Source organism: Xenopus laevis, chromosome 7S (genome assembly GCF_017654675.1).
Source record: "Xenopus laevis strain J_2021 chromosome 7S, Xenopus_laevis_v10.1, whole genome shotgun sequence".
Taxonomy (NCBI): Eukaryota; Metazoa; Chordata; class Amphibia; order Anura; family Pipidae; genus Xenopus; species Xenopus laevis.
Genome location: NC_054384.1, coordinates 105,085,569 through 105,112,415, shown reverse-complemented (window position 1 = coordinate 105,112,415; position 26,847 = coordinate 105,085,569). Strand labels below are relative to the sequence as shown.

General features: G+C 41.6%; 1 protein-coding gene across 1 annotated transcript in view; it reads left to right on the top strand.

Moving 5' to 3' along the window:
- The first annotated feature begins 9,220 nt into the window (after nucleotides 1-9,220).
- The window catches only part of LOC108705049 (intermediate conductance calcium-activated potassium channel protein 4), a 42,814-nt gene continuing 25,187 nt past the window's right edge, over nucleotides 9,221-26,847 (top strand). Inside the window, exon 1 of the mRNA XM_041571678.1 lies at nucleotides 9,221-9,875. Coding sequence (XP_041427612.1) covers nucleotides 9,588-9,875 — 288 coding nt within the window. The 5' untranslated portion in view covers nucleotides 9,221-9,587. The remainder of the gene's footprint in view (nucleotides 9,876-26,847) is intronic.

The window sequence follows — 26,847 nt, the reverse complement described above, 5'->3', positions numbered from 1 at the left end:
CCAGTCGAAATCTCTACCCAGAGTGATTCTACACCCTCACCAGTGCCAGCTATTTTTATTTCTTTAGCGCATGGCTTTAATTCAGGCTTTACATACAAACACACTCCTCCACCCTTTTTAATCCCTCTATCCCTCCTAAAAAGGGTGTAACCATTTAAATTCACAATCCAGTCACATGTTTCATCCCACCAGGTCTCAGTGATACCAATTATATCATAATGTTTAGAGCATGCAATTAATTCTAGGTCTCCCATTTTACCTGACAAACTCCGTGCATTTGCCAGCATACAGCGGAGGTTATTACTTTTACTTTTGAAATGTGCATTACTTGGTAAAGAATTATACGTTAAGTTAGTATTATTCTGTTTTCCTTGTAACAGAGGGACCTCCTTAGCTGGTAAACTGTATGCCCCCCTCACTCCTCCCCCATGACCCCTTACTAACCCCACTGCCCCGTCTACACTAGCTTCCCCATAATCCTTTCTCTCACCCACCCCCCCCTTGCCTAGTATAAACACTCCTCCAACCTCTTAGCCATTCTTTCCCCTAGCACCGCGGACCCCCTTCCATTGAGGTGCAAACCGTCACGGCTGTATAAGTTGTACCCCAACGAAAAGTCAGCCCAGTGCTCTAGGAACCCAAACCCTTCCTTCCTGCACCAAGACTTTAGCCACGCATTAAGCTCCCTAAGCTCCCGCTGTTTTCCTAAACTTGCACGTGGCACAGGCAAAATTTCAGAAAAGATGACATTGGAAGACCTTTCCTTGATCTTAGAGCCTAGATCCCTGAAATCATTCTTTAAGGTCTTCCATCTACCATTTATTTTGTCATTAGTACCGATATGCACTAAGACAGCTGGGTCGTGCCCAGCCCCACCCAATAATTTGTCTATCCGATCAACCACATGCCGAACCCTGGCACCAGGTAGACAGCAAACTGTTCGGTTGTAGCGATCCGGACGACAAATTACCCTATCCACTTTCCTAATAATTGAGTCCCCTACAACCACAATCTGCTTAGGCCTGACTCTACTCTCCCCCCCACCACTACTAGAGAAACTGGTCTCCCGGCTGTTAGAGAGATCAGCCCCATCTAGAATTGCCAATCCAGAGTTCATACTCCCATCATCTTCACACAATCTGGCAAATTTGTTGCGATGTATAATCTCCGGATCAGCCTCCATTTTCCTTTTGCCCACCTTAGATTTTCTAACTGTCACCCAGCTAGCTGCCTCAACATCCTGCTGCTGTTCTGTTCCCCCCAAACTATCTGACCCCGCTAGGTCCTGCTCAGTGAGCAAAAGACTCCTTTCAAGATTGTCAATCGACCGCAGTGTTGCAATTTGTTGCTCTAGTGCTCTAACTTGAGCCTCCAAAGTGGCAATTTGCTCACAACCACCACAGAGGTAAGCATTTTGGATCTCTTGTTCCAAATCTGCATACATATGGCAGACTGTGCACTGAGTCAGACCTTCAATCTTGCTAGCACTCATTATCCCAGTTACAGATCAAAACTATATATATAGTTTATATAAACAAGCTGCTGTGTAGCCATGGGGGCAGCCATTCAAGCTCAGGATACACAGTAGATAACAGATAAGTACTACTATAGTTTATATAAACAAGCTGCTGTGTAGCCATGGGGGCAGTCATTCAAGCACAGGATACACAGTAGATAACAGATAAGTACTACTATAGTTTATATAAACAAGCTGCTGTGTAGCCAAGCTAAAGGCTACTAGGTGCCCAGGTGGGTGCAACAGGAGGAAGAGGCCAACAGTGTTACATTGGAAAAGTGTTAACAGGTATTTAGATCTGGTGCTCAGCCCATTCCCTCCAGTCTCACCAATTTATTTAGCAATGGGGGCATCCCTCGTGTACCCCACCAAGTGACATAACCTTTCATTGTCCTTTAAGGTGAACTGCCCTTTAGGATTGTGTAATGCCTTTATTATGGTGAATGTAGATACTGTCATTTAAATGCCTTTAACAGAATCAGGTCACTATCTCTGTAGATGAAAATGCTTAGAGGTATTTTCCACAAGTGCAAGAAGGTGACTCACAATTATATTTATCTGGTTTCCTTCCTCTCACTGTAACCTACGGAGATTTACTCTGCTCAATACTCATTCTATGCGAGTATAGCATGGTATTACAGTTATGAGATCCCACTAAATACTATTGCTGTAGTGGAATTCCATTATAAGGAAACTGGACCTCTAATTAAAGAGTAACTAAAGCCTAAAACAGATTATTTTCCAGTGTCGGACTGGCCCACAGGGATACCAGGAAAACTCCCGGTGGGCCCAGGTGTCAGTGGGCCTTTTGCTTCTAACCATTCGGCCTATTTCATGGTCATTCCCTATTTCTTTATGGAAAATAAAAAGTGTAATAATGGAAAAATAGAGTAAATACTTTAGATATAAAAAACTAGGAGAATAAAGAAGTTGAGTGAGGAGAGCTGGAATAATAGTTTGGAAAGTGGGCCCATGGTCTATGGTTTTCTGGTGTGCCCATTGTCTAAGGTTTTCTGGTGGCCCATGGTCTATGGTTTGATGATGGCCAACGGTCTAAGTTTTTCTGGTGGGCCCATGGTCTAAGTTTTTCTGGTGTGTCCACTGTCTAAGGTTTTCTGGTGGCCCACAGTCTATGGTTTTCTGGCGGAGCACGGTCTATGGTTTTCTGGTGGTCCATGGTCTAAGGTTTTCTGGTGGGCTCACGGTCTAAGATTTTCTGGTGGCCCACGGTCTATGGTTTTCTGGTGGCCCACAGTCTATGGTTTTCTGGCGGAGCATGGTCTATGGTTTTCTGATGGCCCACGGTCTAAGATTTTCTGGTGGTCCACGGTCTAAGATTTAGGGTGGCCCACGGTCTATGGTTTTCTGGTGGCCCAAAGTCTATGGTTTTCTGGTGGCCCACTCTCTAAGGTTTTCTGGTGGCCCATGGTCTATGGTTTTTAGGTGGCCCACAGTCTATGGTTTTCTGGTTGCCCATGGTCTAAGGTTTTCTGGTGGGCCTCTGGCATCCCAGTCAGACACTGCTTTTTTTCCTTCCCATATTTGAAGCAAAATAGTTTATTGGATTCTTTCCCCATGCTTCAGAATAGTTAAAACAGAACGTTACAACTTTGATGCAGGACTGGTAGGGTCTATGTATATATAAATATCCCAAAGCAACAATACTTGCAGGAAAGTTGCAACAAAACAAAGAAGTAAATGCAAAAAGGTTTATTTTAATACTACGTTTCGGATCCTTATCGGAACCTTTGTCAGGAAAACATAGGATTAATATAACCCTTTTTGCATTTACTTCTTTGTTTTGTTGCAACTTTCCTGCAAGTGCTGTCGCTTTGGGAAATACTTGTTTATTATGCACTGGCACCCAGACGTTTTCTGAACTTGTAGTTGTGCGTTCCACCAACTGCTGCTATATATATATATATATATATTCCCTTTTAAAGTGAAACACACCCAGGCACCCATCCTAAAACTAGAATCTCCCATGTGTTTAAAGGGGAACATGGGGAGATATGAGATGGGTTCAGGGCTTGCAAATCCACCACCACAAATAAATACCGGCAGAGGGATTCTAGGGGAGTAAGGACAAGTTATTGTGCAGGAGGAATGAAATATAAAGGTGATGCTTCCAGCCTTATAATTCCTTTGTAAGATAAAAATGTATCAGTTTTACTTACCCTTACCTGTAGGCCCATATGTGCATGTTCCAGTCCGGCCCATTTTCAGACTTGTTCTGATATTGGATATATATATATACATTATATACATGGTAATAAGGATGTTTAAAGTGGCCATATGAGAACATTGCCTTCATGCCAACCATCTTGGTCACACTACACACTGGCATTTTGGTTTCAGGCATTTTGATGCCCAAATTCTAGCGTGGGAACCAATACCCCCCACCTTGCTACCTCTGCTAAGGGAAAAGCCTAAGAGCACACACACAATGATTTGTCGTTTCAGCCCTAGGGGAACATCTGACCTTCTACTTATTAACACCTTACTGATCCCTTTCCTGTCTCACAGTTCCTTGTGGAACTTTCTCAGGACCCAGTGCTGTATGAAACAATCCAGAGTATTGTACATGATGGAAAACATATCTACGGAATATATGGGCTTATCCATCAAACTCACTCTCCTGTAAAAGGGGATCATGTAAGCACTGGCCCCAAAGACAAAGTTTTGCACTTTAGTAACGTTGTCCTTGATCTATCTTCAGCTGTCACTGGGTGCTGGGAGTTGCAATTCAAGCGCGGGGGATCTATCCTGATGATTGTACAAAATTATTATGAAGTGCAACCTATGCTCTGGGGGATGTTTGTGTTCCCATAGGCCCAGGGCACTAATTGTACATTTTCCTTTAGGGAGCATATGGTTTTGTCCCTGTGGACTCCACTCTATGGAGGGGGTAGGTGGTGCTAGAGAGCCTGGGGTAGGAGGCCTCTGTAAGAAAGTTAGCTCTAAACTAATCCAAGCCTTAGTGAAATCTGGGGAATAGGGGACCCAATGAATGAGGCTAAGTGAGTGGCAGGTAGATTGTATTAGAGAACATTGTAGGAGTGTTAGACATGGTTAGCTAGTGAGAGTGGCTTTGTACAACACAGAAGATGAAGGGCAGTTCCCCAGGTGACACTCAACCAGTTGTAGATGCTCAAGTGGGTAGAGCTCAGGGAAATCTTAGTGTAATCCTATGGGGCACAGTTTGAAGAATTTCCTACACAGGTAGTAGACAGCTGCAATGTGAGTAATACTCATTGTGTAGTTGGTGTGTGACGTCATATTGTGCCACAAATATTGGGTGTACAGTGGAAGCACCTTCTCTTTTGTTTTGTTTTTTTTGCTTCAATAGATCAACTGTTGCTAAATAAAGGACATGTAAAGCAAAACAATAAAATCCAATTTTTACTTTTTTTAATGAAAAAGAAACCTATCTCCTATATACATTGATTAAGAAATGTGTACCTTTTTTTATAAGAAACCTGACTGTATGCAGTGAAATTCTCCCTTCATTTACTGCTGTGGATAGGAATTGTCAGACAGTCCCTAACTGCTTTGCAGGGAAACAATCATACTTATGAACAGCAGGGGGAGCCCCAACCTTACATCCCAGCAATGCAGAACTCAAGCAGCTTTGTTTATTAATGACCCTGACATTCAAAGCACTTCATAACTCTGCTCCACCCTACATCTCTGAACTCATCTCTATATACTCACCCAACCGCTTACTACACTCTTCTACTGACCTGCTACTCAACTCTTCTCTCATTACCTCCTCACATGCTCACATTCAAGACTTTGCAAGGGCTGCACCCCTCCTCTGGAACTCTCTCCCACGGTCTGTCCCACTTTCTCCCAACCTTTCTGCTTTCAAGAAATCTCTTAAAAAGGAATTCTTTCGAGAAGCCTACCCTCACTCTGCTTAACTACCAAATGCAACACCACATACAGTACCACATTTCTCACCCACAATTCAATTAATTAATTCGATCTTGCCCACTCCCACACCTTGGGGCAAATTCACTAAGATATGTTATTGCGCCAGCGTCCGCTTTGCCGCACTTCGCCAGGCGTATTTTCACTAGCAAAGCGAAGTTACGCTAGCGATGCTTAATTTGCATACGGCTCCAAATTGAAGTTACAATGGAGGTATATGTAGCATCACTACACAAGCCTGGGAAACCTTCAAAACACCAAATAAAATTTTTATTTTGCCCTACACATGTGCCCACTGTATAGTTAAGGTGCCATGAGTTAGGAAATGTAGGGGGGAAGGAGGGGAGCCCCAAATTTTTTTTCGATCTTTTACAGCCTATCCCCCATAAAAAAGAAAAAACGCCAGCGTTTTTTGGGACTTAGAAAATTTTTTAACTTTTTTAGAAGCAATCCCTATCTACTCTATTGCACTTCGCCTGGTCTGAGGTGGTGAAGGAAGTCTGGCGTAAAAAGGTAGCGTTTAAAAAAATTCGCACGTCAGTGAATATGCGTAGTTACGTCCGTTGCACAAATTCGCCAGATGAAGTAACACTAGCGAATTTACTAGTGAATCGGCGAATTAATGAAAATGCGCTACGCTATCGAATTAACGCTAGCGTTAGGCGCTTCGCAGCGCCGTAAATAGAGGGGGGCGGGTCCTGGCGCGGGACACGCTGCCGGGCCCCCCGGCCCCCTCCGTACATCCGGAACCGCCTGGGAATCGTGGAGTGTGAGCTGCCGGGAGGGCCCTGAGGGGGTGCGGGCCCTGGCCCAATCGCACCCCCTGCTCCCCCTGTAGTTACGCCACTGGCACTTCATCCTTTAGTGAATTTGCCCCCTTGTGTATTACTCCCTTCCCTAAAGAGTGTAAGCTCTTTTTGCATAGGGCCTTCCTCACCTTTTCTACCGGTATTGATTGTGATTTATGTAACTCCATATGTTCTATGTATAGAATTCATGTGATTTAGTTGTATAATCACATTTACTTTACAGCGCTACGCAATATGTTGGTGCTATATAAATACATGTTAATAATAATAAATAGAGCAGTCGGTGACTGTGTAGAGATTTGTATTGGATTTTATTTTTTACATCCCCTTTACTGTTTCCAACTCCAGCTGCAGGGACAAAGATCATGGAGCCAGATTTAAACAGATAAACTGGGATTCTATTTGGAGGATTATTTTGCTGCAGCCACTGGTTCTGCAGAGTTGGAGAAAGTTTGTATTAAACAATACAAAAACTATAAAATCCACATTAGATTACATGACAACACAGGACCCAGTGCAGTCTGTATATTCTGATTATTAATCAGTCTTGCTGTATTGGCTTCTGGCAGATATTATTTGACTTGTGCTGTTTTGATAATTTATGATGATCCCTAAGCAGCCCAGATCACACTGAGCATGTGCACAGTCTTGGTCTTACAAAGATGTATAACAAAGTTACAAGATGGTGACCCCCTGTGGCCAACTTTGAAAGCATAAATCATTTGTTTGATTAGGCTTGTGGTGCAGTAAGTTCATGTTTATGTTTCGTATACAAAATACAGCATTTCTAGCCTTATTCTATTATAGACTTTACTTCCCTTATAAGAACTACTGGCACATTTCTGGAGGTACCTAGAGATTCCCAAAGCCAGGCAGATTGTATAAATCAGCTTAAAGATAACAGCCTGCTTTCTGCATAGCAAGTGCAAGAGCTGTTGTCCCTTTATCTCTCTATCATTAATACCATTTACAGAGTTGAGCCGGTTGTTCTGCTGAAGTGAGAAAGTATCCTCGCTGAGCTGAAGGCTTTGGTATCCCAGTGTATCAAGTGTTGGCAGAATGCAGTACATGTACTCTCCAGCTGGGGGCACCAATGTTGAAGTGTAGACAATGTTGGCGTGTATGAAAGACACGTAACTATTGTTTTGGGTAACTATAGAGGAAGCAGACCATGGAGTCAGATTTATACAGATCAGCTGGGAGTCTCATTGGAGGATTTTTTGCATTTTAATGTAGTCGCTGGCTTTGGAGATTTAGGGAAAAGTTTTATTGTGCAATATTGCTTTAAGTATACAACCCTGAAGTTCCTGGACTACAGCTCCCAGCATGCCTCAACCTTCTTCATATGTTACATTATTCTGGGATTTGTAGTCCAGCAACAACTGAGTAAAGTTTGGTTGAGCAGTGCTGTGCAGCAGGGTTTACTGCCCCTTTAAAATAAGCAACTTTTTGTGTAAATTTTAGAAAAACAGTAAAACAACTGAACGAGAACTAGATATAGTTCTTGCCGGCACACCTTAGCGTGACCACACCCCTTTTATGGGAGTCTCCGGGTCCACAAATTATTACTGCCCCATAAAAAAATGCAAGGCTTGTCAGGTATATCATGTATGTGTAAATGTATATATATTTATTGATATATATAGAGTAATATAGAGTATATATATTTATTGATATAGAGCTAAAAAAACAACACATGAAACGCGACAATAGCAGAATAGAAATAAATGCAACATAAAATGACATCCAAGATCAGTGGCGGAACTACCGGGGGAGCAGGGGGTAAGAAGAGAAATAGGAGGTCCCTGCCCCATAGAGCTCACAATCTAAGTATAAATATGAGGATAAATGGGTTCTTGTGTGCAAAATGGTACTACCCAAGTTTATTATTTGGCTTTTATTTACCCCAGAAAGTTTATCTTTAAAACCATTTTAATATATTTTTGTTAAGTGTTTTGAAGCCTATTTTTAAAGGTGAACTAAAGCCTAACTAAAGAAGTAGCTAGAAATCCTGTACATGATGTTTTGTGCTTCTGTACCAGCCCAAGGAAACCACAGCCCTTTAGCAGTAAAGATATGTGTCTCCAAAGATGCCCCAGTAGCTCCCCATCTTCTTTTCTGCTGATTCACTGCACATGCTCTGTGCTGCTGTCACTTACTGAGCTTAGGGAGCCACTCACAATATACAGTACACATAGAATAGAAATGTCACACTATAAGGCTGATTAGTAATTAATACACATAATTACTACATGGCAGCACAGAAACCAGTGTAATTAGCATCAGAATTTAATAATCAGCAAACCTGTAGCATCAGCTTATATTACAGCCAGGGAAGCTCATTTTCTGCTGGATAATTAGTGACGAGCTCTAAGCTTAGCTTCTCAACAGCCAATCAGAGCCCACTGAGCATGTGAGTGTCACAGACACTTTCCAAGATGGTGACCCCCTGTGACAAGTTTGAAGTCCTGGATCATTGCTGCTATTGACAAGCGGGAACTTTAGCCTCGTGCAATAAGTTCACTATATAAAACCTGGTATTTTTAGCCATATTCGTTTTTAGGCTTTAGTTCTCCTTTAAAGAAATAATTCGATTGCAGGTTCAGTGAGACTAAACACCTTGTTGCTAAGGTCGATCATTGTAGCAACAAGAGCCGTTTACTTTTAATTAAGGAGCTCTGCAAACCTAAATAATCCAATACAATAAAAAATGTTGAAATTTGTCCTTAGTTGTTAGACTTCTCCTTGACTATGTTATTATATCTGTTCAGTTTATACATTTGCCCTGCTCCTGTGCAGCCCCTGTGCCCCCTGAACTCAGCTCCATTAGGTTAAATATTGAAACCCCCCTTCAGTCAGCATGAAAGATCTCCTGCAAAGTTGAATGCTCAGTCCCTTCTGCTCTAACTGCCGCTTTAACCCCTCCCACCCCCTGCAGACTCCTGCTATGCAAATTCAGCTTCTGCTCTTATACCGGGTGATGGCACCGCAAGAGCCAGGGAGAAGGGATAGGTGAGCGTGGCAGTTTGTACACAGAGAGGAGAGAGGCCAGTCACATGACTCTAGGGCACTGCAAGATAAGGAAAGGGACAGAGATGACAGTTAGTTAGAGCAGATCAAAGTTTCAGAGGAAAGTTTAAAGAAAAGAAAACCGATAAAAGAAAGGGAAAAAGTGACAGAAGTTGTAGGTAAGCAGTGACTAAGGCAGCAGATTTCTCTTGTATCCCCTCCCTGCTGCCAAGGCAAAAACACAGGAAGCCGCGGGTTTCCTTTATTGTCTCTAAAAGTCCGGCTGGGCTGGGGCACTGGAGCCTGACTCAGAAAAGCACATGGGACGGGGTCATTGGCCTCTGTTTACAACATGCCTTTCTGCATCCCGAAAGAAATCAGCCCACGGTGACATGCAACCCAAGGAGCCGTCCGAAATCGCCATCCTCAACTCTCACAAGGTCCACATTGTCCGGGATGACCCCAGCGAAAACCTGCGCAAGTTCAAGAGGAGGAAGTTGCTGGTGGAGACCAAAAAGAAGCTTTCCGCCTGGACCATACTGGTGGCGCTCTTGGGGATTGTTCTCATGGTGGTGCACACCGAGCTGATGTGGTACTCCAAATGTGAGGTGAGTGCTTGCACTTTGTGTCGTTCACATGGGGCTAACGACAACTGTCATTGTGACTTTGTGTTATCTGTCATCTGTTATTATGTATTAATGTGCTGGGATGTCATATGTTATGTGCCGTCATTCTGATCATGCACTGGCCCATTTATCTAATATCCGGCTGCAGGGTAGCTGGACAGGTATTAATGCAAGTTTCAGAATCTGATGTGCAAAACTGAGCATTTGTGGGGGGAGAGGGCTGGGGTCAGCCCACAAACACATACTGGTCAACTTGTAGTTAAACAGCAAGAACAGCTGGAAAGCTGAAGGTAGTAAATAAGTCGGAGCTGAGTCAGCACTCTCTGTGGTCTCGTACACTCACGCAGTGCTGCTACTCTATCATAGCTGTATTTCTCCGTATTTAGTCATCACTCGCCTCCGGCACAACACTCATTGTAAGCAATAAAAAATTCCACTGCAGTGATTACATCCGTGACAAATTATACTACAATTTTAGTGTGATCTTTATAACATCCAGTAGCTGCGCTAAAGCCCATACCGATGGCAAAAGACACCTCTTCTTTGTGATTAAATGCGGTTAGCGATGGAGCTCTGCTTTAGAGAAGAACCCCATATCTGGAAGCCTTGTAAATAACAGATCCCATGTCTGTACTTTTTATCTGTATCCGGCACATTGACCATATGTTACAGGGGAACTTTCTGCACTTTTGTACTTTACCCTTTGGTGTTCATATTTGCATATATGTATGGGGAAGCTGACATAATACAACATTCTACAAACTAAAGGCATGTATGTGTCTGGCGCTCTGGTAAAAGAGGATGTAAGATGACTGTATTTGTATTTTTTTACAGTCAGTTGCATTTGTATTTAGGACTGGATAGTTGTGAACCTAGGACTTTCAAAATTCTCATCAGCTAAGAATGCTGGGATCTGTAGTCTAAGAGTAAGCTGAACTCTGGATCTTGGGAGCAACATGTTCCTCACCAACCCCTTGGATGTTGCTTCAGTGGCCTCAAAGGAGATGCTTATTTTTGAATTCTTGGGTTGGAGGCAATTTTTGTTGCATAAAAACCAGATGTACTGCCAAACAGAGCCTCATGTAGCCTGCCGGTCCATATAGGGCTACCAAATCACTGCACTTATTTAGCACCCCCTGGAACTATTTTCATGCTTGTGTTGCTCCCCAACTCTTTTTACATTTGAAAGTGGCTCACAGGTAAAAAAAAAAAGTTGGGGAACTCAGACCTAGACGTAAGTCTTTCATTGCTTGGATGCTTGGAGGCAAAGAACATTTAGTGGAGAAAGTTCGGCACCAGTGGGGCAAGATGGTGGCACTGTGGTAAGATAGCAACAGTTGGACAAGATGGTGATAATTGGGCAAGAGGTTGACCATAGCTCAAGGTGAGGATAGTGTAGTAAGGGGGTAACTGTAGGGCAAGATGGGAACAGTAGGGCAAGAGGGTGACTGTGGACCTTGGATGCTGCTTCTACTGGCCTCAAAGCAAGTGCTTATTTATAATTATTAGTTTGGAGGCAAGTTTTAGTGGCATAAAACCAGGTGTACTGCCAAACAGAGCCTCCTATATTCTGCAAGTCCACATAGAGGCTAATAAATAGCCAAGCACAGCCCTTATTTGGCACCCCTGGAACTTTTTTCATACTTGTGTTGCTCCCCAATTCTTTTTACATTTGAAAGTGGCTCACAGGTAAAAAAAAGGTTCGGGAATTCTGACCTAGACAATAAGTCTCCCCTTGATTGTATGTTTGAAGGCAAATACTGTACCTTGGGTGAATATAGTAGGGTAAGATGATGACACTATGGCAAGATAGCAACAGCTGGGCAAGATGGTGACAATTGGGCAAGAGGGTGACCGTAGGTCAAGATGAGGATAGTGTAGCAAGGTGGTTACTGTAGGGTCTAGATTGTGGTAGTAGGACAAGATGGGAACAATAGGGCAAGAGGGTGACCGTTGGGCAAGATAATAACAGAAGGGAATGATGGTGACTGTGTGTGAAATTGCAGTAGTAGGGCAAGCAGTAGAGCAGAATTTAGAGCCTACAGTTAGCCACCCAGCCAACCAGCGGCTTGCAAGCAACATGTTGCTCACCAACCCCTTGGATGTTGCTTCTAGTGGCCTCAAAGCAAGAGCTTATTTGTAATTCTTGGTTTGGAGGCACGTTTTGGTGACATAAAACCAGATGTATTGCCAAACAGAGCCTCCTATATGCTGCAAGTCCACTTAGGGGCAACCAAATATCGAATCACAGCCCTTATTTGGAACCTCCAGGAATGTTTTTCATGCTTGTGTTGCTCCAAAACTCTTTTTATATTTGAATGTGGCTCAAATGTATAAAAGGTTAGGGACCCCTGCTCTAATATAAGCATCATTTTTACTCCTGTTTTTTTGTGTTAAATGGGCAGGGTATGGTCATTTTCTAACACACCGACAGTTTGTTCATGATGTAAGTGGTAAACAAAAAAGTATGGCATTGTAGTATGGGTTCCCTTTCAGCTAATTTCTGCCCATTGAGCTCTGAGTATCATGTAGACTTATTGGCTTTAGATGCTACAATAACAAGGCACAAGCTGTGACTGTGCAGCATTTATATAGGTTCAGATTTGCTCATATCCCACTGCAGCAAACCGATTTTAGTAAATAATTTGCCTTGGTTGCTATTTTGATAGCAACACACTGGACAGGAATTGACTGATATTGGTATTTATGGACCTGGTGCTCATAAAACTGACTCACCCAGGTGTTGGCATGAAATTTAGGGAGGATGCCAATGCCTTGAATGATTTAACCCTTTGGGGCAAGAAACACGTACAGGGTCAGTGCTTTGTGTAGCATTACTCATTTCCCGGTTATGAGTGTAGGAGTGGATTCATAGATAATGTACCTACTACTGAGATTAGAAAGGATCATAGACATCAATGACTCTTTGAGGGGCAAGGCTGCCTTTAGGATAGGGCACAGAGGGAATTTGTCCTGGATACCAGGATCAGAGGTGGAGTACAAGTTGTGTAGAATATGCATCTATGTCTCTAGGTGACACATAGATGTTAAGTGGGCCAAGCCTATAAATATGACTCAAATATGTTGACTTTGCCAACCGAGTAGATCTGTTACACTTTGTTATAACTGTACATTCAGAATTGTATAACCCATGGCTCTTCAAATGTTATGATTAATATTAACACAATCACTTGTATTACTACAACTCCCAGAAACCAAACAGCAGCAAAGTAAAAAGCATGGAAAGCACCCAAAGGGTTTTCATATCGTGATTGGCTTCTCAGTTGCAGGAATGTATTTGGTAGTAAAGCTGTGAGTATACATAAATAAGCAAAACATCATAAAAAGACATCCACCAGCTGTTACAGGTCCTATAAAGGATAGGTCTTGTGAGTTGTGGAGGGCACACCCAGTGCTATTTCAGCTATGGAGCAAGGACATTGCCAAAGGCAGTACTTCCAGGGGTGGCAGCAGACCCAGAGCAACCTTTTTACATTTTGATTGGATAATCTATAAAGTCCAGCCTCCAGCAAGAACTGTCAGTTAGACATCTCTACTCAGGCTCAGACTGGACCTCCTAGAGTCCACCTCCATGGTCTGTCAACAAGTAGATAGTGCTACATACTGAAAATGTAATATAAGCCTTAGAGCAGTGGTCCCTAACCAGTAGCTCGCAAGCAACATGTTGCTCACCAACCCCATGGATGTTGCTCCCAGTGGCCTCAAAGCAGGTGCTTATTTTTGAATTCCTGGCTTAGAGGCAAGTTTTGGTTTCATAAAAACCAGGTGTACTGCCAAACAAAGCCTCATGTAGGCAGTCCACATAGGGGCTACCAACAGCCAATCCCAGCCCTTATTTGACATTCCCATGGACTTTCTCATGCTTGTGTTTCGCTCTCAAACTCTTTTTACATTTATATGTGGCTCTCGAGTAAAGGTTGGGGACCCCTGCCTTAGAGAGTTATGGAAAACTGCCATTTTGAGAAATATCACAGCACCGTAAGCAAAAATAACATGGCGGAACACATGCAAATCAAATGAACCTGTCTATTTCGGTGTGCCCTCCACTCACCTTCAGCTCTCCTCCCTTTCCCTCTTTTTCTTACCGCCTAATTTGACTGCCCTCTCAGAAGTGCCAGTTTCCACGTTGGCAGAACCTCACATGCTTTTGAGAACAATGGTGGCATGACCAGTTTATTATAAAAGAACCTGGCAGGCGCGCTGGTCGAAAGAGTTTTAAAAACTGCTCTGCATCACCTCATCCTCTCCAGTTACATGAGCTTCTAATTGTGGTAAAACGTGTGGCCCATTGATCCTTGGCCAGCACTCTGTTATAATGCAGAATTAGAGAGGGAGATATAAGACTCCTAGACAATTCAGGTCTTGCACCCGGAGCCCAAGAGGTGTCAGGGTAGAAAAAGCTTTTTGTTGTATGTTGGCTCGAGATTATGAAGCTCATGGTTTCATTACCTGCATCCTGCTGAATCTATTTGCTATCCTGGAGTTAAAATGCTCAAATTACTTTTATATTGCTCATAGCTGTTATGGATCATTACAGTCTACACCCACCATTATAATCATTATTATCACTTTCACTTATATTGTATACTGGTGGGAAATAAAATGTACAGAGTAGGATCTCATGCTGTGCTCTAGAGTACCACTCTGAGTTACAAGTTGGTGGAAGACTATATTTTATGGTATCTATATACCATTTACACACCACATCCCACTATATTACTATTGGTTGTTCTGCAGGCTGCAGTCAGATCTACAACCTGTCAGAGAGACTTGCTCTGTATTGTAGAAGGTAACTCCCAGGTTGTAGGTTCAGAAGAGATGCAATTCTTTGTGCTCCAATCTAGAAGAACTCCCAACTTTTATTTGGGCCCAGTGTACAAAACACAGTGTTTGTGTCCTTTTTGCCCTATAGAGGGTTGAGTACAGAGCCCTGAGTTTTATCAGCGCTATGAGCAACTGTTGAAGATGTTCCTTAGCATAAAGGAGAGAGAAAGATTAATTAGAGAAACAGTGGCAATGTGACAAACAGTGGCAATCATAGTGCAATTAAGCCTACGCGTTTCGTGCCCAAAACAGACGGCACTTCTTCAGAGCTCTGAAGAAGTGCCGTCTGTTTTGGGCACGAAACGCGTAGGCTTAATTGCACTATGATTGCCACTGTTTGTCACATTGTTTGCGTGAATAAAAGCCACATTTGATCAAGATAATACGTGCCTTAATTCCTCCGGCTGAGCGCCTGCAGTTGCCGAGCTCATCTTGTATCGTAAATAGTTGGAATTGGTTGCGCCTGTGGAGCTCTTGCGGGATGCCGCTGGAGGGGGAGACGTGATTCTTGGACGCCGAGTTGGTGAGCTCCGCTAATTTTTCCCTACAAACTTACTTCGTTCAGTATACAGGGTGGAAACCAAATTTCATAGGTTCCATGCATTGTGGATTTAAAAAACATCATTAATGTGACAGAAGACAATATGTTCTAGGCGTATTTATGAGGCACAATGAAGACTGGATGATATGTTGAAAGACAGGATTGGGGATGAGTTAACTTCTTAGAAATAGGCTTGACATAAACCTGTTAGTCCCCAAATTCATTGATTTTAAGGCCTACTGCTTTATTGTTCTAATGTAATGTACTGTAAACAGTAAGTAATTGGCACTGATGTTCTCAAAGATCATACACAGATTTACCTGCACACAAGGAGGGATGAGGATAATGTAGAATATTAGGGGGTCTCAATTTGTAAAAAAAATAAAATAAATCAGAGTTCCCTAAAATGTAACACTCCAGCTAGGGCTGGGAGGAAACCTTCAGGCTAAAGACTCTTAACATGACATTTGTTGCATATACCCTTTTAGAAGTAGGTTAATAAGCAATATGGCATATCCTATGCAGATGGATAAATACAAGTAATTATACAGAAGGAATGGTATGTGCATCAGTTTGGCCTATTTTGTACTGTAGAGAACCTAAGCTTTTCAGGTTCTAAACAGGGCATAATAAGAAGCTGTTCTGGAGCATTTGTTCCCACTGAGATGTGTGAGAAAGAGTTTATGAGAGTGACGCCTCTCTCCGTCTTTGCAAAGATTTTGTTTTTAACCCTCTTCAGAAGCAGGAACTCCACATTGTTCCAAGTCTCTTGGGAAAGATGGGGCTTGTTACGACATTGGTAATGTTTATTTAGATACAGTGGAAAAAACCCTTTCCAGTTAATTCAAAGATCCATTGCACTTACAATAGCCCAAGTTAAGTTGGCCATAAACTATAATATATGCCCGTTTGGAAAGATTGCCAAGCGAGCAGATATATTTCACCCCAATATGCCCAACAAAAGGAGTGCGATATCCAGCTAATTCGATTGTTTAGTCCTAAGGCCAAGTGATCTTATTACAATGATGGGCATACCAGCCAACAGGACGGGGCTGCATCAACTAACCAATGCGGTCCTCGATTGGGTTGGAAAATCAAACCTGTCTGATCGAAATCTGGACCATTTTTGGTCAGATATCGGTCTGGGTGGCCAGTCTGAGGACTCCATACACTGGCAGATAAGCTGTTGAATTCGTTTAAAGCTGGCCATAGACGCAAAGATCTGATCATACGAATCGAGGATTCGTACGATTTTCAGACAGTGTGTGGAGAGTCCCGACATTTTTTGTCTGGCGAAGAACGGTCGTTTGGTCGATCGGACAGGTTAAAAGATTTCTGTCGGCTGCTGATAATATCTCTGCGTGTATTGCCGATCGTACGATTTTCAGTGGGAGACAGTCAACAGCTTTGTCGGACATGACTTTCGTACGATATCTGTCAGGGGCAGAACATCGGCTGATCTGTTCTTTTCTACTTTATTTGATTGGAATGGTTAGTGGCAGGTCGGGAGATGGGAAAGTCCGATCGTGCAATGATTCGCACAATCGAATCTTTGCGTCTATGGCCAGCTTTAAGTACCCAAATCAGCAGCTTAAATCTGCCCCTGTATGGCCACCTTTATAATAATATAACCACCTAATTTACTGCTCTTTCACAACTACAGGTCCCCATAGACGCGACGATTCTTCTTGCCGAACGACCGATTTTAGGGAAGTTCGACCAATCCTTCGAAATTATCGTGCGGTTAGTGGTATTCGAACAATCGTACATCTTACGATTTTTCGGCCGACATCTGTCGGGAAATTGATCGGCCAGGTCAAAAAATCTTTGTCGGCCCCAGTGCAATCTCTCTATGTTTGCAGGGCCAAGCAGGCAGCTCCCCTTTGTTTTCCTGCCAAATTGGTCTTTTTAGTTGATGGTAAATTCGTACGATCGTTCTGAGAAGATATTGGTCTCACGATCAGGATCTGATCTTTTAAAAATCTCAACATCTATGGCCAGCTTACTGCTATGGCTCAAAAAGGTTTCCTAATTCTCCAAAAAATAAAATCAGCTGTATTGGTTTGGTTCCCAAAGTTTAGGGAAGGCCACATTTGAAATAGTCACGAGGGATGTTCAGCCTGAAGGCCAGTCAGGGAAAGATTTGGCAAGAACAATGTGTATTCGATTTCCTAGACAGACTTAAAAGCTCAACTTAATGGTCAATTAGAATGAAATTTGGGGGGAAAACATTTCCTGCCCTTGATATTTTTGGAACTATAGTTGAATGGTCAATATGCTGATATTTTCCTATATCTGTAACCTTGTTAAGAGATAAGGGGTTCCCTCATCAAAGGTTGGACCTCCAAAGGGTGCTGAAACTGAAAAAGTGTGACAACCACAGTAGTAAGTAGTTACATGAAATAAGGTTGTAAGTGGATCGCTATCACCCTGATGACATGTAGTTTTAGTTGACGTCTCTGTTTTAGAAACTTATTACAAACAATGTGTTGCTGCCTCTTTCCGAGTACACGACAAACGGCATTTCATCTTCTGATCTCTTCTCTTAAACTTTACCAGGTTTCCTGCTGGGCTTCAAAGATATTTGTCTGTTTAATGCAAACATATACTTCCTTTTTTTGTTCTATGTATGAAATGGAGCATAGGCTGTTCTCATCAAACAGCTAAAGATGCTCAAGGAATATTAAAGGGGAGGCCTTGCCAAGTAAATCAATTCTATGCAGGCTGGGATTCCTTTAGAGAATTTACTGTCCATGGGCAGCCATTGGCTGACAATGTTGCCTCTGTTGGTGGAGTCAGCAGTCTATTGGCTGCAACCCTGAATTATTGGCTGGAATCCTAAAATGACCCCCTTGTGATATCTGATTGCAGCTTGTTCAGAAATCAGACAGAAAGGGGTGAAACCTATTGACTGTGAATTCGAACTACCCTAAATGCCCCTCCCCCAGTGGGTTCCAATTATTGGTTTAAGTTTTAAATAATTATATCAGTCAGATTTTGCCCAAAAACTTGGTTGGCTAAACTGGAAATACATCTGCTTATGTGGTTCTTTCTACCAACTTTGGCTGCAACAATTGCTGGACAGTTAGTCCATGTGTGTAATACACTGTCCATAAAGAATTGATCCTGTTGCTCCCTTCCACTTTTCCTGCCTTCTACTTTATAGTTTGTTCCTTGGCTCTAGCCAGTTAAAGAGCTTCCCATGTTCCCATGTTAATATGTATCATATTAGGACATATGTACTCTGTGTATAAGCCTGTCCTTGCTTGCTGATTGTTGCCATTTGTCCAGTGTCGGACAGTCACACCGGGATACCAGGAAAACTCCCAGTGGGCCAAAGTGTCAGTGGGCCTCTTGCTTCTAAACATTTGGACAATTTCATGGTCATTCCTTATTTCTTTATGGGAACAAAGAGGCTTAATATTGGAAGAAAAGATTATAGTATGTAGAGCAAAGACACTAGGAGAATAAAGAGGTTGAGTGAGAAGAGGAGGACATTTGGAAAGTGGGCCCTCAGCCTAAGGTTTTCTGGTGGGCCCCTGGCATCCCAGTCCAACACTGCATTTGTCTGCTATATAGTGTATGCCATACAAGCTTATATATACGGTTTGACCAACTGGTTAACCAAAGTTGCACTTCTGCACAAATAATTATAGCAAGGGTTTCCCTGCAAGCAAAAGCCTTGAGTGCCGGTATCTTTGTTCTATTTGATATGGAGGCTGCAATCCTTAGGGGTTGTTGAGGTTGTGCATCTGCTCTAACCTGTTCCATTGACCAACTGGGAGCACCCATTTTCCGCTTAGGTCATTTATGGTTAAAGCTTAGGATACATATTGTAGTCCTTGTCATTAATAACACTCATAATACATCTTGACTTGCAGATGAGCCCAGCTTGATATTCTTAGATTTAAGTCTGAGTGATTTATATAAATCTTTATTAAAAGGTATAAGGGACCATAGGCTATGACTGAACCTCCAACGGGGTCTTGACCTGTACCTTTGTGATGCAAACATCTTTAAAAAAGCTAAAACCATATCAGTACCCCAACATTGACACCACATCCTTGTACATCCTACAAAATGATGTGATGGCTCCCCATAAAAAAGAAATGACATCACGTAAAAAAAAAAAAAAAATCTATAGTATACTTGCACTGACAAGTGAGATATCAGCATTATCATACATAAATACTCACAATCCCTCTAACCCAATTATAAATTGGTGTATGTAGATATGTTGGCTATTATTTCCAAAAGGATTTTGACAGAAAACAAAAAGTTGGGTAGGTTGAGATGAATCTAAAGACTACAAATCAAGATGTCAAATTCTATACACATCCGCCTGGATTCCCAGTTCATGAGAATATAAAAAATAGAGTTCCTCTATATAACATGTTTCTAACAAGACTTGTTTATCAACAATCAACTCAAAGTAAAACATCCCAGGTATCCCACACATTTATGTATATATTCAGAAAGTGCTAATCATATGAGAAGGTAGACATTCCACCAATAGGTGGAGGTATCAATTCATCAGCTGACAAGCAAGTTGCCCAAGGCCACCTGTTAAAATCTACTTTCCTGTCTTCATTCATCACCAGCAGCAGATCAAGGAAATCTTGGTTTGACTTTAAATTCTGTTCCATTATTTCACTCGTCATGCAATACAGAAAGGTACAATGGGTAGCCATGCAATGCTCATGAGGATGGATTAAGAGTATTGTAGGGAGGGCATTTACCCTTGAGTCTGTTGTTCAGAAGGGCCGATTAGTTGATAAAAGCATTGATAGAATGGTCTGCTAGCTGGGATGTGCAGATGGGTTGTATCCATGCTTCAATCATTTCCCCCTCAGATTAGGGCTCAAGAATTCCTGCAATACCCTTAACCAACAACAAGCTGAATGTAAAAACTGGAAACCTACTGTTTGGCTGAAATTTTTCTTACACAGGATACACAGTAGATAACAGATAAGTACTACTATAGTTTATATAAACAAGCTGTTGTGTAGCCATGGGGGCAGCCATTCAAAGCTGGAAAAGGAGAAAAGGCACAGGATCCACAGCACATAACAAGTTCTGTAGTATACAATGGGATTCTCAAGAAATTATCTGTTATTTACTGTGTGTTCTGTGCTTGAATGGCTGCCCCCATGGCTACACAGCAGCTTGTTTAAATAAACTGTAAGTTGTTATTCTGAATCAAACACAACAATTTTACAAGTGCAGGGTAACAGTACATTATATTGTCTTTGGTTTAAAACACATTAATTTTTGATGTTACTGTTCCTTTAATATGCCACTTAAATTGATGTATGAAAGAGGAAACCATGTATTGTCCTTGTGTATGTAACAGGTGTTTGCAGAATAGGTAATACCATGGAGGCAATACCTAAATCTGCATCTAATGTTTAGTTACACTTGATCTGTTCAGTTTGGACATAGGAAAAATAATCTAAAATCTCAGGCTTTGAAGCATGGGCTGTATCATTATAAGCCCTAACTTTATTATGCCGTGTTTATAGCAACACACTTGAGAGATCCAGCCCTGCCGGCGATGAATAAAATCATGCAATATCTTTTAAGTGACACCGATCTTTATTTACCCAGCGCCGAACCACAGGCACACACAAATCCTCCATGATATGTGAACTCTTAAAGACACACCTTGTGAGAAATAACACACAGGCTTAATCAGAAAGCTGATACGGATTAAACATGTTTGCCCTGCTCGTATTCTGTTTGTCTGTAGGAACCATAATAATATCACTTAAGCAGAAACCAGCTGCAGTCTTTCGACTGTATCCTGTAAAGGGAAGAAATGGTTGCGTATATAGTTGTTGAGTCTCATCACATAAGGAAGCAATGACACATGATGCCCAAGTGCTCCTCTAGCCTGTGATCTCATTAGGTACAAAGCCAAAGCTGATCTAGGAGCACCATGAATACTGTCTGCCAATGTTCCTTTGTATAACACAATATTCCATGCACCCAACTTCCAGTACCTCTATAGTGAATCACACCATTTGCAGTTGTCCTGTAGATCAGTGATCCCCCAATCAATGGCTCACCGGCAACATGTTACTCACCAACCCCTTGGATGTAGCTCTCAGTGGCCTCAAAGCAGGTGATTATTTTTGAGTCCATGGCTTGGAAGCAAAATTTAATTGCATAAAAACCATATGCACTGCCAAGTAGAGCCTCTTGTAGGCTGCGAGTCCACATAGGGACTTCCAAATAGCCAATTACAGACCTCATTGGGCATCCTCCTCATATTCATGCATGTGTTGCTCCCCAACTCTTTTTACATTTGAATGTGGATCATGGGTAAAAAGGCCCAAACATGCAGTGACTACACAGCCGTGCATGTTATCTGCATGTTTTATAGCTGTGTCGGACTGGCCCACTGGGATACCAGGAAAAGTCCCGGTGGGCCCAAGTGTCGGTGGGCCCTCCTGCTGTTAAACATTTGGCCTATTTCCTATTTTTATAAGAACAAAGATGCTAAATAGTTGAAAAAATAGAGTATAGTATATAAAGAAAAGAGACTAGGAGAATAGAGGTTGAGCGAGGAGAGGAAGAAAATTTGTACTAAAAGTGGGCCCTTGGTCAAAGGTTTTTGGGTGGGCCCCTGGTGTCCCAGTCCAACACTGTTTCATAGTATATCCCAGCAACCCTGGAAAAGGTAGTTTAAAGCATGCTTCATGGTATCACATCATTTTGTTTTTATATTTGCTTATAAAAACTATTTCATGGATGCTTTCTGGTCATCAGCTATGGCAGGAAATCTATTGCTTATGTGCTAATTGTAGATTTCTCGTACGACACTAATATTTATATTTGACAGAGGATAATAACATTATACCGTTTATGCAAATATATAAAACACGCGTGTCACAGTTTCTTGGTGCTCCTAAACTCCTTCCTTGATGATAGTAATGTGACTCCTCTGACCATAAATCAGCACTTTCAGTCCAAGTCTACGTTTGAGCTATGCTTTACTGCTTCTAGTTCTAAGATGTTAACAAATGGAAGCCCCCCTGACATGACACGAACAGGTTCTGATGGGGTACAGGTCACAGTATTCTCCAACACCATCTGATCCCTAAAAATAGCAATTTGGATATCAAAAGGAAAGACAACAAACAGAATACAGTAGTTATATTCAAACCTTACATGAGCACGCATAAAATCATTCACATGTTTCAAAAGCCAACTTCAGCTTTTCATGGAAATCCCTCTAGTACAAAAAGGAGTTCTTTGCCCATGACAGTCACCATTGTTTTGTTCTAGTTTTGTGATGAGTAACAAGTATTAATAAAGGATAAAGGTTTCTTTCACATTCAAGAAACCATTTTACATCTAAAGGCAATCATCCCACCTGTAGGTTCCTTCAAGCAATTCCAACGCTTATGTCATCCAACCACCATATCTGCTCGAACTTGTCCTCTACTCTTGTTTGAAGAATGTCCATTGGGAAGCAAAAGACTGTGACAAAGGCTTAGTAATGAAATGAGAATAAATAACAAACATATTGACATTGTAGATAATAGCCCAGCCCATCATTGCCAATTCCTTTGACTGGGAACAACCAACTATACCAACCAAAGAAAGTCTCCTCTTTCATTAAAAGCAACATCCCCTACTTTGTTTCAACTGGTGGACAAACTATAAGATCACATCCCACAGGCAGCAGCTCAGTTCATCTTAGCTTTCAGCTATTTACTTTTGCGATATGCATTGTGCCACCTTGGTCTGAAACCGATTAGTTGAATAAATACCCAGACCACTGAGGAACAATTCACGTCCAACCTGATGATGATGATGATGGAAGCTCATGGCTAAAATGCAGTGGGCTGCCAGTTGCCAAACCCTGGTCTAGACTCTCCCTTTCAGTCCTCTGTCAGTGGAGTCAACTTGTACTCTTTCATGGAGCACCAGGCAGCTTTGGGTCATAAAATCTTCATTGAATCAGATTGAGCCCTAATCTGAGGGGAAAATGATTGAAGTATGGGGACAACCCAACTAAACGTCCCAGATAGAAGATTTTTCTATCGATACTTTTATCAACTAAGGGGCCCTTCTGAACTACAGCCTCAAGGGCAAATGCTCTCTCTACCCTACTCTAAAATCTGTCCTTAATGAATCCATAAAAAAACAGCAAATAACCTCAGTAGTGTAACAAACCCCACGCTTGACGCGTTTCGTGGCTTCACAACACTTATTGAGATGCATCTGTCAACGGAGAGTGGGTAGCTGCACAACTGTCTGAATACTTATATATCTTATATAAATGGAGCAGGTGTGGTTCACAAGAGGGGCCCCTAGAGGTATTAGCCAGACTTTTATACTTTTCTAATTATTGTCCAGTATCTTTTTCTCATTGTCACTCCTCTTTAACCTTCACATTTCTCCTTTCTTACCTTTTCTCTTTCCACCACAATTACAGTCTGCAAACAAATTCCCATCAGCACAACTTTGTAAAGTCTTCTTCCTCTTCAGCTGCTGTTTCCCTAGGTATGGGGACATGTATTAGTCAGAAGTTGGAATCTGGTGGAAAGCTATTGGTCAGAAACAGTGATGGATGAATTTCTCCCGTTTTGATTCGCCGGAATATTCGCAAATTTCCTGCAAAATTCGCGGAACAGTGAAAAATCAGCGAAAAAAGACGCTCACACCAATTTTGACGCTGGCATTAAAGTCAATGGGTGTTTTTTGACACAAGCGACTTTTCGGACGTGCATCCAAAATTTTTTGACGGGAGATTCGCAAATTTATTTGCCGGAGGCGAAATGTGGAAATTCCCCGCAAATTCGTAACAGGCGAATTAATTCGCCCATCACTAGTCAGAAAGTAATATGGTATATGGAACGCTTTCGTTTTTGGAAATAGTGAGTTACTGTAGATGGGAAATGGTGTGGATTAATAAATATAAATACATTATACAACAGTTTGTGTTAATTGTATATATTGACTAGTTTTCAGCTCATTCTCTGCTCTGCATTTGTATTATTCAGGTAAGACACCTGCTCAGATGTACATTTGCCTTGAAAATTATACTAGCCCTAATATCTCTTTAAATTGCTAAACTTTTTAAAATAATCACCGCCCCTGCATTTGCATTTTGTAAATGAGCCTTTACATTGGCAGTCATACTACAATCCTCTCCGCCCCTGAGGTGCCGATATAATTTAGGGATGCATCGAATCCAGGATTCGGTCGGGATTTGGCAGATTTGCATAAGTAAATTAGGGGTGGGGAGGGAAATCGCGTGATTTTTTGTCACAAAACAAGGAAGTAAAAAATGTTTCCCCCTTTCCACCCCTAATTTGTATATGCAAATTAGGATTCCGATTCGGTTCGGTGTTCAGCCAAATCTTTCACAAAGGATTCGGGGGTTCGGCCAAATCTAAAATAGTGGATTCGGTGCATCCCTAATATAAATACATAATTCGTTGAAACTGGGTACTGCCTAAGCAAATCTACCTCTGCGGAGTAGCAGGTAGGCTTTGGGAGGAAGTAAAGAAAATGATGTGGTATTTGTAAAACTGGTTATTTATAGACAAGAAGCCCAAAGCATCTAGAGATGTAAAAACAAGTTTGTGTTGTTGTCTAGGAACCCCTCGATTTAGGCTGTCTTTTAGCCCTTCAGGGTCAAAGGTAATACAGACAAACTCTCTCTTTTCCCTACAGGCATTACTTTTTACACATTGGCACTTGCTATATTATAATAAGCAGAATTAATGTCATTCTTCTCCACTGTGTAATATTTCATCATTATATTTGGGTGGAGCAGAATTTATGTGCTTGTCACTAACTGGTAGCAGAGAAAGACAAAGCCTTGAGTACATACTGCTTGGGGTGAAGGACGGAGCCTGCAAGTTACTTATTTAAGCAAATAAAATTATGTTTGCTCTGACAGTAAGAGTCAGGAAAATTCACTGTAAAGAATCTGACAACTAAACAGTCAGCCTAAAAATCAATAGAACTCTGGAACAAATACTATATGCTTAGGGACGAGGGGCTCCACATCACACTAATGAAAAGCAGGGCAATACTGTCGCCGACAGAAGAATATCCTATACAAGTCTTGTATTGAAAGGAATTTTAAATATAATTTCCATAAACCTGCAAATAATTCCTTACTATAGATGTCAAACTTGCAGGCCTGTAACTGCCAGACTGAGACTAACATTTTTTTTGTATTGTATGCGGCTGCTGAAAATCAGTACAAACTTGATACGACCTGTCAGGGCCAAGCCCTCTGTACTACTACAGTGGGAGTTTTACAACACTGGCCCCTTTATTATATTTATAATGAGGACAAAAAAAATCATCAGTCCTCTATAACCAGAACACTGTTACTCTTGCTCTTAACCTACATCATTTTACTGGTGATCTGCTTAAAGATAGTTTGGAGTTGGTATTTGCAAGTGAAGCAAATTAATTCCTTGTCTATTTGTGCCTTCTTTATTGGTGCTTTCCAAGATTTGTTTTGATATTTGGTTCTAAACGGTGTGTGTCTTCTTCCTTTCTATTAACTGCCTTATATTTCCTTCATTCATATAGGTTGTGCCTAAAAAAATTCTCTCCTTAGTGAATAATTGAGAACAGTAATGGTTAGTTCTGTGCTGTATTATCCCACTCTGTGTGCTTACAGGAGAACTAAAGTGCAACTGAAGAAATAGCTAGAAATGTTGTATATTATGTTTTTTTTCCTTCTGTACCAGCCCAAGGCAACCACAGCCCTTTAGCAGTAAAGATCTGTGTCTCCAAAGATGCCCCAGTAGCTCCCCATCTTCTTTTCTGCTGATTCACTGCACATGCTCTGTGCTGCTGTCACTTACTGAGCTTAGGGACCCACTCACAATATACAGTACACATAGAATAGAAATATCACAATATAAGGCTGATTAGTAATTAATACACATAATTACTACATGGCAGCACAGAAACCAGTGCAATTAGCATCAGAATTGAATAATCAGCAAACCTGTAGCATCAGCTTATATTACAGCCAGGGAAGCTCATTTTCTGCTGGATAATTAGTGACGAGCCCTAAGCTTAGCTTCTCAACAGCCAATCAGAGCCCACTGAGCATGTGAGTGTCACAGACACTTTCCAAGATGGTGACCCCCTGTGACAAGTTTGAAGTCCTGGATCATTGCTGCTATTGACAAGCTCAAACTTTAGCCTCGTGCAATAAGTTCACTAAATAAAATATGTCATTTTTAGCCATATTTATTTTTAGGATTTAGCTCTCCTTTAAGTATATAATAGTATTAAAGTAGTAACATTATCTTTCACAAACTCTAGACTGTTTGTTGACCTGGTGTATTCTTGTTTTCAATGACATATAATAAATTAGGCAGTATTATAGTATCTATTACAGTTAAAGAACACTAGATTAATGCTTACTCCAAACTGGCAATGTTTCTATTTTCAACAAGTGCTGTCTCTCCTTCTCATTTATGAGGGACATTGAGAGTATGGCCCTACCAATAACTTACCTGCTGATTTACAATAAAGTTACACCCATGTGGTTTCAGACTTATCACTAGTTCCCATCAC